This window comes from Solanum dulcamara, chromosome 11 (genome assembly GCF_947179165.1).
Source record: "Solanum dulcamara chromosome 11, daSolDulc1.2, whole genome shotgun sequence".
Classification (NCBI taxonomy): domain Eukaryota; kingdom Viridiplantae; phylum Streptophyta; class Magnoliopsida; order Solanales; family Solanaceae; genus Solanum; species Solanum dulcamara.
The window spans coordinates 61,038,029-61,052,677 of NC_077247.1; the positions used below are offsets into that span (position 1 = coordinate 61,038,029).

General features: G+C 37.5%; 2 protein-coding genes across 8 annotated transcripts; both read right to left on the reverse strand.

Annotated features, from left to right (window-relative positions):
- Positions 1–944: 944 nt before the first annotated feature.
- On the reverse strand, positions 945–2,426 carry LOC129874567 (peroxidase 31). The gene has a single exon (XM_055949869.1). It carries the CDS (start codon positions 2,257–2,259, stop codon positions 1,267–1,269), a length of 993 nt encoding a protein of 330 aa, XP_055805844.1. The 5' UTR covers positions 2,260–2,426; the 3' UTR covers positions 945–1,266.
- A 5,933-nt stretch (positions 2,427–8,359) lies between these two features.
- Positions 8,360–14,121, reverse strand: LOC129873029 (mediator of RNA polymerase II transcription subunit 4-like). 7 transcript variants are annotated; one of them, XR_008762639.1, is made up of 3 exons: positions 13,925–14,120; positions 11,875–13,217; positions 8,360–9,314 (listed from the first exon to the last, which is right to left on the reverse strand). XR_008762639.1 is itself a non-coding variant. In XM_055948018.1 (3 exons), exon 2 carries the CDS (start codon positions 13,192–13,194, stop codon positions 11,998–12,000), a length of 1,197 nt encoding a protein of 398 aa, XP_055803993.1. In that variant the 5' UTR covers positions 13,195–13,217; positions 13,925–14,121; the 3' UTR covers positions 11,444–11,874; positions 11,967–11,997. The 7 variants fall into 7 exon arrangements, 2 of the variants coding, with proteins under 2 accessions (XP_055803993.1, XP_055803994.1); XR_008762640.1 differs by lacking the exon at positions 8,360–9,314 and adding an exon at positions 10,972–11,450; XR_008762638.1 differs by lacking the exon at positions 8,360–9,314 and adding an exon at positions 11,444–11,722.
- Positions 14,122–14,649: the final 528 nt, after the last annotated feature.

The following is a 14,649-nucleotide window of genomic DNA, read 5'->3' on the forward strand; positions in this document are numbered from 1 at the left end:
TCACCATAATAGAGACCTATCGCTTCCATTTAAATATAATATACCTTCTTCGATTTCTTTTGAACTAGCTAGCATACATTAAGTCGTCATAGAGTTACATCAAACTTGAGCCGATCAAACAGGTCAGGACCCATAGTTTCAAAATGAGTTTGAGTCGAAATTGATTATATTCAATTATTCATAACTCAAACATGAAGCAAATTTTAAAAGGATGACTAATTGCATCTTGACAAGTTGGGGTAACATATTTTTGTCCCAATAATTTGATGATTTTTTTAAGTTCAATCCATAGAGTCTGATATAATCCTAACCGTTCAAATTAGGACGGGCTATGCGAGTTACCAAAATTTATTTACACCTCGACAAGAATCAATACCAAGCGCGTTATGTGTCTCTTTAGCTAATTGTTCATTTAGTTAACCCACCAGGTGAACTTAGGGGTGGCGGTGGGTCTGGGACGGCCCGGTTCCGTTACCGGTTCAGTTCAACCCGGTCCCACTGGAAACCCGGCTGGTGGCGTTCTGGACCATTCAGTTCAGCCCAGTCCCATTTTCATTTGTTTATTATACTAAAAATAAATGTTCATTTTTACTTGTTCAATTTAAAAAATCAAGAAATATTTATATCTATTTTGCCCTTATTATTAAGTAGTAATAAATACCAAGCGCGTTATGTGTCTCTTTAGCTTATTGTTCATTTTGTTAGTGGCATGATACCAGGTGAACTTGAGTTGGCAATGCCCTTGTAATCACTGTAATAAAGTATACACCAACCGGAAAACAAGATTCCACCTTTTCGAACACCTGCTCTCAAATCATAAAGCAACAAAACAAAATCCAACATTTTAAACTGAAAAGGCAACATTTTGAACACTAGTTCCAAAAGGAAACGAACAAGATGCAGACAGGAAATATCTCACACTAGCTCCAAAGGGAAAGTGAAAATTTTACAAACTCTATTTACGGTTTCATTTCTTATTGAATCAAATTTGACGAACGAATAGCCTCTTAAGTGCATCTCAACATACACCCTTTCAATATAATGTAGTACTTCACACTAATCACAAGTCGTAGTAGTAGTAGTTCCGAAACAGAACTGAAGCAGAGCAAAATGAGAGCTTTCTAATCTAAATAAATGGAAGTAAAAAGCATTGTATACATATTATAAGTTTTTGCTTTCACCTTGTAAGTGATTAAATTCAAAAAAGAAATTCGAACCCCAAAAAAACATACAGTAACATAATCAACACCCCGGACCTCAAGTAGTTCAATTGTTGAAAGCATCACACCTGTGCCTGATCTCACCACTTCTCCCAATTTTAACACCATGCTCACTAAGCTTCTGCATTGCTGAAGCAAACGCCTTAAAGAATGCATTTTGATCTCTAATATACTCTTCAACATGAATTCTCGTTCTCGGATCTGAAAACAGACCCCGGTCGGAAGACAACAGACCCAGACCCTTGGGTAAATTCTGGTAGTACATGTTATCGAATTTATTAGGACTCATTACATCGTTGAAAACGGACAATGTTGGATCTTTCTGGTAATTACCACAAGCATTTCTCAAAGCTTGAGCAAATCTGGGGTTGTAAGAAGGATCATATTGTGAAGTTTTGTTGTAATTGTAAAGATTTGAGCTGAACTCTTTACAATGTGAAAACCCAATTGTGTGAGCACCGGATAATGCTACCATTTCCGGAACCGAAAACCCCTTTGACCCGAAAATCTTAATGATTTGATCCATCGGCATTGTGGGTCGGGGCAGATTTCCTTCTACCAACGAAGCTTTTGAAATAAAAGAATCTTTACGGCCCAAATGAACTGGATAAAACGGACCTCCGGTTTGTACGACGAGATTCCGGGTAGCGACGGCGAGAATGTCGGAGCAAGAGACAACTCCGGGGCAAGTAAGTTCAAGCGCCGTTTTGGCGCGTACAATTACATCGAATCCGTCGCCGGGGAGAGAAAGGTTGATATCGGCGTCACGTTCGGCTTTGTTGAAAGGAGTGGAGGAGACGAGGACGGAGGCGTCGCAGCCGCCGACGAAGCAGTCGTGGAAGAAGAGGCGGAGGGTGGCGGCGGCGGTAGTAGGTGAAGTGATCTGTTTGTTTGTAGTGGTTTCTTGCATAATTTGTTCAAATCTTGGACATGATCTCGTGTAATATGCAGTATTTAGCGGCGAATGGCGCTGTGATAAAGAGGGAGTTAAGAATACAGAGAAGAAAAGAAAAAACGCAACAGTTAAACCCATTTGCATAGTTTTCTGTTAAGCTATTTTTCTGCTGATTCTTAGAGAAGGGAAAGTAGAGGCGTTTGGATTTAGAGAAAAATGGCTAAAAAAAGGAGATGGAAATAATATGAGAAGTGGGGATGGGAAATAGCTGGAGGGCTTCAATGGGGTCTTCATCACTTCTTCTCTTCATTCAATGATCTGTTATTTTATTTTTCTTTTTGTTTTATTATTTAATGGAACATGTTCTACTCTCATTTTCTTCTATAATTCCAAGTTCTTTTCTGTTTACAACTCAGCATTTTTTCTTTCTTTTAGGTACATTGGTAAAAAGGATTATTACCATTGTCAAGTAATAAATACTCTGTTCATTTTTAATTATATTTTGAATTCGAGTTTTAAAATCAAATAGGATTTTCATAAGAAATTTGGATTTGAATTAGTCAAGACTTAAAAATTAAAGCTTCTCGATGAGTGAAAAATACAAGAAGAGAAGGTCTATTAAATAGATATTCAATGTTATTATTAGAGTAAATCTTAGTCTAGTTAATCTTTCTATTAGTATTGAGGTAAATAAAATTAAGCTACAAGTTTTGTATAAGGTTTAGGTTTTATGTAAAGTGTCCTAAATAATTGAGGACCAAGAAAGAAAAATGGGAACATATAAAATGAAAGGATATTTTTGTACGTGAATGAGGCACAAAAGGAATATGGATAAAGGGAGGGAAATTGGTAAAGGTTTTTTTGAGTGGAGCTTTAAGTCATCATTAAACAGAAACAAGAAATAAAAAATAATTTTAAAGAGAAGACATTGTCACGTGAATGGGAAACTTAGCAAGAGAATCCTATGACTTATGAGGAAAGATAAAAAAAAAAAAAAAAGGAACACGCGTCGTTCCATGAAGCACCAATCACGGGACATGGGACCCGCTACTCTGAATTGACCCGTCGGTGGCCTTGCAGCATTTTGGATTTTAATTTTCGATTCGAATTAAGAAATACTTATCATAGTTTTTATTAGTTACTGATTGACGTCCTATCCAGATACTATTTGATCAATTTCGGAGATTAAACCGAACAGTATTCGGACCTGAGTTCGTTAATATTTGAAATAATAATATATTTAATATTAAAATTAAAAAATATGCTAAATAGTTAAAAGATATAGATTTTATATAAACTCTCTAGTTCACTTTTTAACTTAGAAATGATATTTTAGAAGGGACACGTAGGATGAGAGTAAAAGATTTGAGGGTGGGGATACGCGTGATTAGCAGAATGTAATCCAAGGGTTAAAACATGTGATTTGCGACTTTCGAGTTGTACTGTATCTCAGAATTTTGTGGGAGAAATTAAGGACGGAGTTGGCGCCGTATGATGTGCCCTTAATCACATGCTTGTGTTGCTTTCTCTGATTTAATTATTCAGCTTCCTAATCATTCCAACATTATATTTTTTTTAACTAAAATGTGTCAACTTACTTATATTTGAACAAAGACGCTCTGCTATTACCATCTGCAATAATGGTGTGATGGATATCATCTTCTCACATTAATTAGGTTTTTTGGATTCAAGTATTAAAAATGAATGAGTTTTATATGACGTGAATTCGAGTGCTCTCTCTTCCTCTATTAAAAGGAAGAATGAAGAAGTTGCCTCCCTTTTCTCTCGCTTTATTGGGGAAAAATGAAAAACGTAATTTTGTTGTCCTCTCTTTTATTAGTTAAGGCCCCTATTATTGACGTTTAAATCAAAGATTGCGGGGGTAGGATCCATAAAAGCAAATTCATATCACCGAATTGATAGTTTTTCTTTTGTACATTAGTAGTAGGCACGGCCCCAAAAGAATATGCTACTCTATTATTATTATTACAAATCAATTCGGTTCATAATTAGCTCCAACTTATTCAAATGACATTATTATTGTACCTTATTTAAAAAGTTTAAAATTAAAAATTATTTTAAAAAATAAAAAAGACCATCAATTAAAAAAGTATCATATAAATGGGAGAGGAGCCACATGTATTGAGAGTGGAAGGAGGTAACAAACAGGAGTGCTGGGGATAGGACGATAGGCAAATGAAGAGGCTGGTCCCATGACATGAGAGAATGAAACGTCCATTTTCTTAGTGACAGTCATCTCACAGCTCATGCACGGTTTTCTCTTATTGACAGACAGCTATATTTTAAAATATAGACGAATTTAGAATTTATGAATAATATTTTAATACATAAATAATGGAGTACTGTAAATTTTTAATGGAGTACTGTAAATCAGCCTCTGACACCTTTTGTTTGTTTCATTGTCATTTTAACTCAAAAATATTTTCCTTTCTTGAATAAGTTCAGATTCCTTTCTGTTTTTTTAACCACACCAAAAGACAATAGAGTATCACTTTGCTGAGATACAAGTACATTATTGTATATCTTGTAACAGGGATTTTTCTAATAAACTTAGGTAAAGGAGAGGAAAAAACTATGGCTTTCTTTTCCAACAGGTACAAGCAGATTGCATGTTGAAGCAGGGATACCATATAGCAAGAGATCAGTTTTATTTCTTTTGAGAGTTTTGATTACTCTAGTTCCAAAATTATTACTCAAGTACATGTAACATATTATTCTGAGAACTCACTTCCTTGTCAAATTATCTTAATTTTTAGTAAAAAGAATTGAGTACAAATCTAATGATAGAATCCATTTTTTTGTCTGTCACATCTTTTAATAAATTTTAAAATTACATCAAAGATCAGGGCAAGGGAAGGGACTGTAACCCGTAGCATCCCCACTTCAAATTTGATGGCTTAGTCTAACTGAACATAAAATTCCAATTTCTTCTAGCTGTAAACTCATCCCTGCTTGAAGGTGATCCACTCTAGAATCACTCAGCTGTGAAGTCCCACAAGTCGGCTGTAAACCATGTTTTCCCCAACTGATTCAGGTTTCTCAAAACAAGAATTCTGATTCTGTGCGTGGCAGAAATGTACCATATGGCTTGTGAATACAAGATGAACAGAATCAGGAATGGCGCTATTAGAATCTTAGTTCGAGACTGTAAACCAGCATGAATTCCATGTTTTACATTTTGATGCGACTTGTTGGAAATCATTGCCACCAAGAGCAGTGAACCAAAAGTGAAGCAGGGCGGTGCTTATTGACCTTTTGGGAAACGTGGTCAAGCATCCACAAGGTGAAAAGAAGATGGGAGTTAAACTGCCCAACTGCAGTCAAGCTGAATGCACAAATTATTACCAATATGACTAGGGCTTCCTAAGCCTAAATTAAAACATCAAAAATAAAAGCATCACAAAAAGAAATCCCTACTGGTCCAATTGAATTTTAAGTTCACTATCTGCTAACACCGATGGATTTTTTTCCAGATAACGGCAATTCTGTGCCACCTTGCGCACAAATCAACTATTCCATGGGTGACTTGCTACGTTCCACCAACACCCGATACAAAGTAACTCTGTCCACCAAGGACAAACAGGAAGAAATCACTCAATGTTTGTTTACTCTGAAGGAAATCAAAATTGAAGAGACGAAATTTGGGAATTTTCTGTATATCTTTCTCAATATTCTATCCATCCATCTTATATACAAATACCTAACTAATAATCTATTAAAGAAAATAAAAAATCCTACATATTTGTGCTATTCTCATTGGCTGAAAAAATAACAAACTAACTAAATTTGTTTTTATGTACAGGTGTTGTATATTGAGATGTATGGTCCAGATTTGATCCATCAAGATTGCTTCAATGGTTGTGATGTTATCTTGAATATCAATGGCTATGATTTAATGTGGCAAATCAATGGCTGTGATGAACCTGTCCATTATTTGGAGATTTGGACATAAATATCTTCTCTATCTTCTTTTCTTCTGGAGACTTCTTTATTTCTGTCGGTTGAGTTCTTCTTCTTTCTTCTTTGTTTTTCTCTTCATCTTCACTTCATCTTCTTGCTGTATGTTCAACTTCAGAGATGGCTTCTTGCCAACATCCCCCCTCAAGTTGGGGGGAAGGGTCATAACACCCAACTTGTCCATCAACGCACGGTGAGAAGCCCCAGAGAGAGGCTTGGTAAACAAATCGGCAAGCTGATGATGAGAAGGAACAAAGTGCAGTGAAATCAGACCGGAGAGAAATTGTTGACGCACGAAGTGACAGTCCAAATCAACGTGTTTCGTGCGTTCGTGGAAGACCGGATTCCGAGCGATATGAATAGCTGCCTGACTATCAGAATGAAGAGGAATAGGGAGAGAAGGAGGAGTAGATAGATCATCCAGTAGACGCACTAACCAGGTAAGCTCCGCTGTAACTCGTCTCATCGATCTGTACTCTGCTTCGGCAGAAGAAAGGGAAACAGACATCTGTTTCTTTGATTTCCACGAAATAGGAGCACCTCCCAGTGTAATAAAGAAACCACTAACTGATCTACGACTGTCCTTGCAGGAAGCCCAGTCGGCGTCGCAAAAAGCAAGGAGATCAAAAGAAGGCAGAGAGGAGAGAAGAATACCTTGGCCTGGATCTTCCCTAAGATAACGAAGCACCCTCAGAGTAGCGGAGAAATGGGAAAGACAAGGCCGCTGCATGTATTGACTAAGGCACAGAACGGCATAGGAAAGATCAGGTCTAGTATGAGTCAAAAAATTCAATTTTCCAACTAGATGCCGATATGCAGTGGGGTTGTCCAGGAAAGGTCCATCATCAGCTTGCAACTTCATGTAAGGGTCAAGAGGTGAGGATACACTTGAACCAGTGCAGTCAAATTCCTTAAGAAGATTCATAGCAAACTGTCGTTGACTGATGATGAAACCTGAGGCTTCCCTGATTATTTCCATACCCAGAAAATAGTTGATATCACCCAACATTTTGACTTTAAATTCAGCATTGAGAAAATGAGTAACATCAAGAATTTCAGAAACAGCATCACCTGTGAGTAAAATGTCATCCACATAGACTGCAATAATGGAAACAAGACCACCAGTAGTCTTGAAAAACAAAGAATAGTCATTTAAAGAACTAGTATATCCTTTGAAACTTAAAGCTCCAGCAAGCCTAGCATACCACTGTCGAGATGCTTGCTTAAGGCCATACAAGGACTTCTTGAGAAGACAAACATACCTAGGTGAAGGAGGGTCCAAACCTGCTGGGAATCTCATATAAACCTCCTCTTGCAATTCACCATGTAGGAAAGCATTGTTGACATCAAGTTGAGACACTCTCCAGCCTTTCTTGATAGCAACTGTGAGTAAACATCTAATAGTGGTCATTTTGACCACTGGGGAAAAAGTTTCAGTAAAATCTATGCCTTCTTGTTGAACATCCCCCCTTACAACTAGTCTGGCTTTCAACCTTTCTATGGATCCATCTGATTTATGTTTTACTTTAAATACCCATTTACATGGCAAAGGTTTCTTTCCGGCAGGTAATTCCATTACTGACCATGTGTTATTATCTTGTAGGGCTTGAATTTCAGCTTCCATTGCTTGGACCCAACCAGGGTGTTGGCTTGCCTCAGCATAACTTGTAGGCTCTGAAATTTGTGAAAAGGATTGAAGCAGAGTCTGGTTGGAGAGAGATAGAGATGCAAAAGAGAAAATGGTTGGTGTAGTGGGATGAATGAAGCAGGAATTTGTAACATCAGTCAACTGAATGCTGTTACAGATGAAATCTTGAAGGTAAGCAGGTGCCTGTTTAATTCTGGTTGATTGTCTAGTGGAAAGGGGTAGAGTTTGAGTATGAGATGGTTGAAGGTCAGGAAAGACAGAAGGTGAGCCAGAAGGCACATCATGAGGAGGAATTTGAGAAGTAGATGGTAAATCTGAGGAAGAACTGGGAGTGTTAGGTGTGGGTGGAGGTGGAGCAGCTGAATGAAAATGTGGTGAGCTAGAGATAGGCTTGGTAGGCTCAGCAGCAAGATCAAATGGTGGAAAAAGAGTCCCACCTGAATGAGGAATTTTGGCAAAAGGGTAGTATTCTTCATGAAACTTTACATTCCTAGAAACAAACACTTTCCTGGTTTCCATATCCAGAACTTTATACCCCTTTTGAGTCTGAGAATATCCCAAAAAAACACATGTTTTAGCTCTAGGTTGGAATTTGTCTCTATGTTGTGCCAGACTAGAAACAAAACACAAACATCCAAAACACTTAAAATTGTTGTAGGATGGTGATTTTCTGAAAAGAACTTGATATGGGGATTTGTTCTTCAAGACCTTAGTAGGCAGTCTGTTAATGAGATAAGTGGCAGTGAGTATACACTCACCCCAGTATTGAATAGGAACTTTAGACTGGAAATATAACCCTCTTGCTATTTCCAAGAGATGTCTATGTTTCCTCTCAACAATTCCATTTTGTTGAGGTGTAGCTACACAAGATGTCTCATGAATGATCCCTGTTGATTTGAGATAAGCAGCCTCTAGTGATCCTTTTCCAAGTTCTAAGGCATTATCTGACCTTATCCTTTTAACTTTTACTTCAAATTGTCTTTCCACCATTAATAAGAAATCTCTGAGAACTGGAAATGCATTAGATTTAGTTTTCAGGAGAAAAGTCCATGTCCCCCTGCTATAGTCATCCACTATGGTTAAAAAATAAGAATAATCATTGTAAGTAGCTTCCTTAAAGGGACCCCAAGTGTCAATGTGGATTAATTCAAATATTCTTTGTGTTTTGATGAAACTCAATGGAAAAGGTAGTCTACTTTGTCTAGCTTGAGGACATATAGGACACAAATAATTTGAGCAAGAAGGAAAATGAATGAAACTTAAGTTTTTCATTGCTGGAAAGGGTAGGTGCCCCAGTCTGATGTGCCACAATCTTACATTAGAAATAGTATTTGCATGCACACCAACAGAGGAAGTATTACATTTTGTATTGGACACTAAAACAGAACTAGGAACAATTTTGGTAGCTACTACCTTTGAAACTACTTCCCTAGGAACAGGAACTGTGGAATTTCCTCCTTTTTTGAATAGAAAAGACTTCTTTGACTTGACTTGACTCTATTTTAGTAGGCTTGAGTAGATAGAGTCCATCCCCTACTTCACCAAAAACTTGTGCCTTCCTCAGGAAAGGGTCCTGTAACACACACCCAGTAAGAGTGAATAAAAGATCACATTGAAGTTGCACACACAATCTATGAACTGAAAGTAAGTTGTATTTAAAATCTGGGACAAGCAAGACATTATTCAGGGTTAGATTAGGGAGAACAGGAACACTTCCCACATGTGTGACAGAAATTCTAAAAGAATTGGGCAAACTTATATTCAATGGTGCAGGCAAGGGCTTAAGGGTTAGAAAGGAATTAGGATTAAAACACATATGTTCTGAGGCCCCTGAATCAATGATCCAGGAGCTAGTGTTATAAGCTGCAAAGCATGATCCTGAATATTTTAAAATAGTACCAGCCATGGCATTGGCATTGACAGTTGAACCTGATGAGTTTGAGTGGGAAAGTTTCATTTCCTTTAACACCTGCTGGACTATTTCATTGTATTGTTCTTTGCTAAATTGAGTTGGTTGAGCAGCAGGTGTGGAGTTCATGTTCTCAGCTTCTTCATTTCCTATAGCAGCATTCCCTCTGATATTGTGTCCATACTCCTTGGGCTTGGTGAATTCAAAATCTTCAGGGAAACCATGAAGTCTGAAGCAGTCATCTTGTACATGTCCTATCTTCTTACAGTAAGTACAAGAAACATTAGAGTTGTATTTTGCTCTCCTCTGCTTGAACCTCTGGCTAACTCCTCCTCTTGTAGGTTTAGCAACACTGTGTCCATACAAATGAGGACTGTTTCCTCCCTTGTTAAGTTGATTTCCAGGTTTGTAGTTTCCCTTCATTCTCCCAGAAACCATAAAAGAACCAGAATCAGGTGGGATGCTGAAAGCAGTAACACTAGCTTCTCTTTGATTTTCATCTTGAAGTAGCAAAGAATAGGCAACATCCATTGATGGCAATGGATTCATCATGATGATGGTACTCCTAGCTTGAGCATAGGCATCATTGAGGCCCATAAGAAAGTGAATTAACTTTTGATCTTCTAGTGACTTCATTAACTTACCCTTACCATCACATAGACAGACACAGGTGCAATATGAAGCAAGGTTAAGAGAATCTAGCTCATCCCATATCCTTTTAAGCTTGGTAAAATACCCAGCTATGTTATTGTTTCCCTGCACTACAGTGGACAATTCCTTTTGAAGTTGATAGAGTTTAGCTCCATCCAGCTTTCCAAATCTTTGTTCCAAACTATCCCATAGCTCTTTAGCTGTTTTTGAGTAAATGACACTATCTCTAATATCTAGAGATAATGCATTCAAAAGCCATGCTATTATCATATCATTTACACAGCTCCATTGTTCATAATCTTTAGATGTTGGTTCTGGTGCTTTAATGCATCCATTGATAAAGCCTAATTTCTTCTTTGCAGACAAGGCTATGAAGATTGATCTTCTCCATCCTGGAAAACCTTTTCCATCAAATATAGAATGGATGAGATTCATCCCAGGGGAATCTGAAGGATTGAGGTGATATGGGTGGCCTACATCATAAGTCACCATGGTGTTATTTGCAGCTTCAGCAACTGATGCAACATTGTCACCCATTTCTGCAACATTGTCACCCATTTCTGCTTACCCTTTTGTGAGTAAGGTGAAACTGTGACAACAGTAATGAAGATGATGACACAGAAATTGAGAGGTGGATCGAGATCAGTGCTCTGATACCATGAAGGAAATCAAAATTGAAGAGACGAAATTTGGGAATTTTCTGTATATCTTTCTCAATATTCTATCCATCCATCTTATATACAAATACCTAACTAATAATCTATTAAAGAAAATAAAAAATCCTACATATTTGTGCTATTCTCATTGGCTGAAAAAATAACAAACTAACTAAATTTGTTTTTATGTACAGGTGTTGTATATTGAGATGTATGGTCCAGATTTGATCCATCAAGATTGCTTCAATGGTTGTGATGTTATCTTGAATATCAATGGCTATGATTTAATGTGGCAAATCAATGGCTGTGATGAACCTGTCCATTATTTGGAGATTTGGACATAAATATCTTCTCTATCTTCTCTTCTTCTGGAGACTTCTTTATTTCTGTCGGTTGAGTTATTCTTCTTTCTTCTTTGTTTTTCTCTTCATCTTCACTTCATCTTCTTGTTGTATGTTCAACTTCAGAGATGGCTTCTTGCCAACATACTCCTCTGAGAATTAAACATGAGACCTCTTAGTTTTCATCCCACTTAAGTGTCTACAAGCTAGGCCACACCCTTGGGTGCTTGTCAACTCCGATAGAGTCAGTGTTGGAGATGATGCATTACTTTTGTTTTGTCTTCAACTATAAACTCGGAATATTGATCTCACTCTTCAGAGAGCATTATCACGAACTTTAAGAGGTTAACTAGTATAAACAAGAAACATTTTTCATTCGACAACAGGAGAGAAACTCACAGTTTGATCTTGACTCTCCAGAACACTGTTGGGACGAACATGGCACATAGTTAGCAGGGAAGAGTTTGTTGACATAGGACCTGTTACTAAACAACGCCCATTGTAGAAAAGCTAAAAAACATGAAATTGAAACTAAAATGGCCCCCAATTACGCAGATAGAAAGAGAGCAAGGGTACCTGTTGTAAAGAGAAGTCATCCAATAGTGAGGTAAAAAGAGAAACCACTGCTTTTTGCTAGGAGAAGTAGTGTCAAGCTGCAGATGCTGAACCTTTATTAGCTACTCAAAACAGCTAACCACATCAATCTTCACTATCAGAGCTTGCCTCATCAGAACTATAATCGCTACTATCATCATCAATATCAAGCTGCACATGTCGAACTTGTATTGGTTCGGGCATTCTTGAAAGTCCTGGAAGAGGTACTGGTCGTGCTGGTGCCTCCTCGACCTTTTGAAGTGGATGAGAATCCACTGGAGGAAGAGCAATTGGATCGCCAGGCTTCCACCCAAGTGGAGGAAGAGGGAGATCAGTGGGCAACTCAACAGGCATACCAGGTTTCCAACCAGATGGCACTACAATAGTTGGAGGGACGAGGCTCTGAATTGATGAAAGATTGGCAAGTAGGTTACTTTCTGCCAGAGGTTCAATGAGTGGCTCCAAAATATTCTCTTTGCCTTCATCTGTTTTAGGTAAACCAACATCAAGATCAGCAAAAATATATAACTGAGATGCACGCAATTGCTCATCCTGTGGAGCCGGTGGGAGTGCTCCCCGGAGCGGAGCCTGTCCTCCACCAAATTCAGGTGGTGCAAAAGTAGTGTAACTTATCCTATGAGCATATGACAATATGTCAGATAATTTTAACTGAGTTGCCACAGATGTTACTGAAGATTCTTCGGTAGCGTTATCCAACTTGGCCCGTTTGGGACGGCGATAGTCAGAGTAATCATCAACAAGATTGTCAAGAACACGCTCAGCTCCTTTGAGTTTGTTGGCAAAGGCAAGAATTGCAGAATCATTGGACTTAATTTCACGGGTGACTTTTTGCTTCTCATCTTGAAGATCAAGAATTTCTTGTAGTTCTGCAACTGCTTCAAACAGTTGTGTCTGAAGAGAAGTAAACCCTGAGAGGATTTCTTTTGAGGATGATGGGCAGGAATCTTGTGGGATTGGTGCTGCAGGAGCCAGAAATGAAGGGAAAGAGCCACGAAAAGCACTAAGCCAATGGGACCGGTTAGGTGAGACTTCAAAGAGCCTTGAAGCAAGAGATGCCATTTGAATGAGAAGAGACTGAGCTCTAGAGAGAGGTGGGAGAAGAGGAAGGAGCGTTGATGAGGTGGTAGTGGTAGTTAATATATTTGCCTGTTGATTGGGTTGCAACACTTGTGAGGAGAACTTAGGAGGAGCAACTGTGTTTTGTAGAGAAGGTGAACTGGGAGTTGGCAGGCCTAGCCGTGCCGGCGATTGCAAAAGTTGGTGTTGAACATTCTGTAACATCTTCAAATACAACGGTTGAAAACCTACAAGAGGTAAAAAAACATGATCAATAAACAATATCAGCAATAAAACACAGATGATCAATAAACAACATCAGCAATGAAACACAGTATTACTAAACTACGGAAAGAATACCATTCCTTTGTTTCTCCTTCAATCCGAGAGAAAGTTAGAGAGGGAAAAGCATACACACATGTGAAAGAGGAGAAAAGACCTCCAAAATTCAAACTTTTAAGTTAATGGAAACTGAACTTGTAATTTGCCCCCAAAACAAGAAAAAATTTCAGTATCAGCATTCAATTCCTAGAATCAAGCATAAGATTCAATGTCTGGAATCTGTGTTTCACAAATTACAATGAATATTTATCATTACCACAAATCACAAATTACCTCTTTCCCTAAAACCAATATAGATTAATGCCCATCAAAACAAGAATTTAGGTATTTCAAAGGCAAACAAAATAAGTGAAAACAAGATATCTTTAATAAAACTACGTCAACCCAAAAAAATCAACCACCGGAAGCAAAATGCAGAAAACATCGCATAACCCACCAAGTTTGAGACTTCTGAAACAAAATTGAGATATTAAAAGGGAAAAAAGGACCAAAAGAATAATCAACGATTGACACGACTCCCTAAACCCAAAATTACATAGCAATTTCATATGACTTACATAAAAATGTTACAAAGAAGTAAATTTCCTGATTTATCGAAGAAAAAGGCGTATACCTTTCTTTGTTGAAGAAAATGGAGGAATCAGCTTCCCACGTTTTTCTGCGGGAACACAGAGAAGACAGAGTTCTGAAGGAAGGGTTAACTTGGAACGGGTTTCAGTTGGGCCTAAAATTAACCCATATTTACACTAATTTTTTTTTGTTTAGCCAATATAGTTTAGATTCTGTAGTAGAATCCTATTTGTTTAAATTCCTAGAGCATGACTGCTCAAATTATAACTTCAATATCAACTCCAACGTGCAGAATATATAGTAGTTGGTAAATGTTTCCTTGCTATGAAAAAGATATGTGAAATGTGAAAATAAAGCACAATTCTGAAATGATATATTTGAAATATAAAATATTGTTATGTGAATGTATCACTTTCGTTTGGCATGAAAAGTAAAATGAGTTGAAAATAAAGATAGTTGAATCGTATTAGAAAGAGTAATGCGATTAAGTGTAACTTACTTTGGAATAACTCATAGTTTTGAAAGGTTATGACATTAATCATTACCATTAATCGAATTTAAAAGAAATGGAGCACTAAACTTCACAGGTATTTACAGTAACATTGAACCAAGAAAAAAATAATTATAATTTGAGGGGAAAAAAATGGCCAACTTATTTTCGTATGAGCCATGGAAGTAGATCATTTTTCTAGATCACCTATTATCTTCCTTAAAAGGATTATAACAAAAGGCAATTAACACTACCAACTAAACGGATTAAAAGGGAAA

Bases quoted from the DNA above. Each gene is read 5' to 3' on its own strand.
- LOC129874567 (XM_055949869.1), bottom strand. From the start codon at position 2,259: ATGCAAATGGGTTTAACTGTTGCGTTTTTTCTTTTCTTCTCTGTATTC.
- LOC129873029 (XM_055948018.1), bottom strand. From the start codon at position 13,194: ATGTTACAGAATGTTCAACACCAACTTTTGCAATCGCCGGCACGGCTA.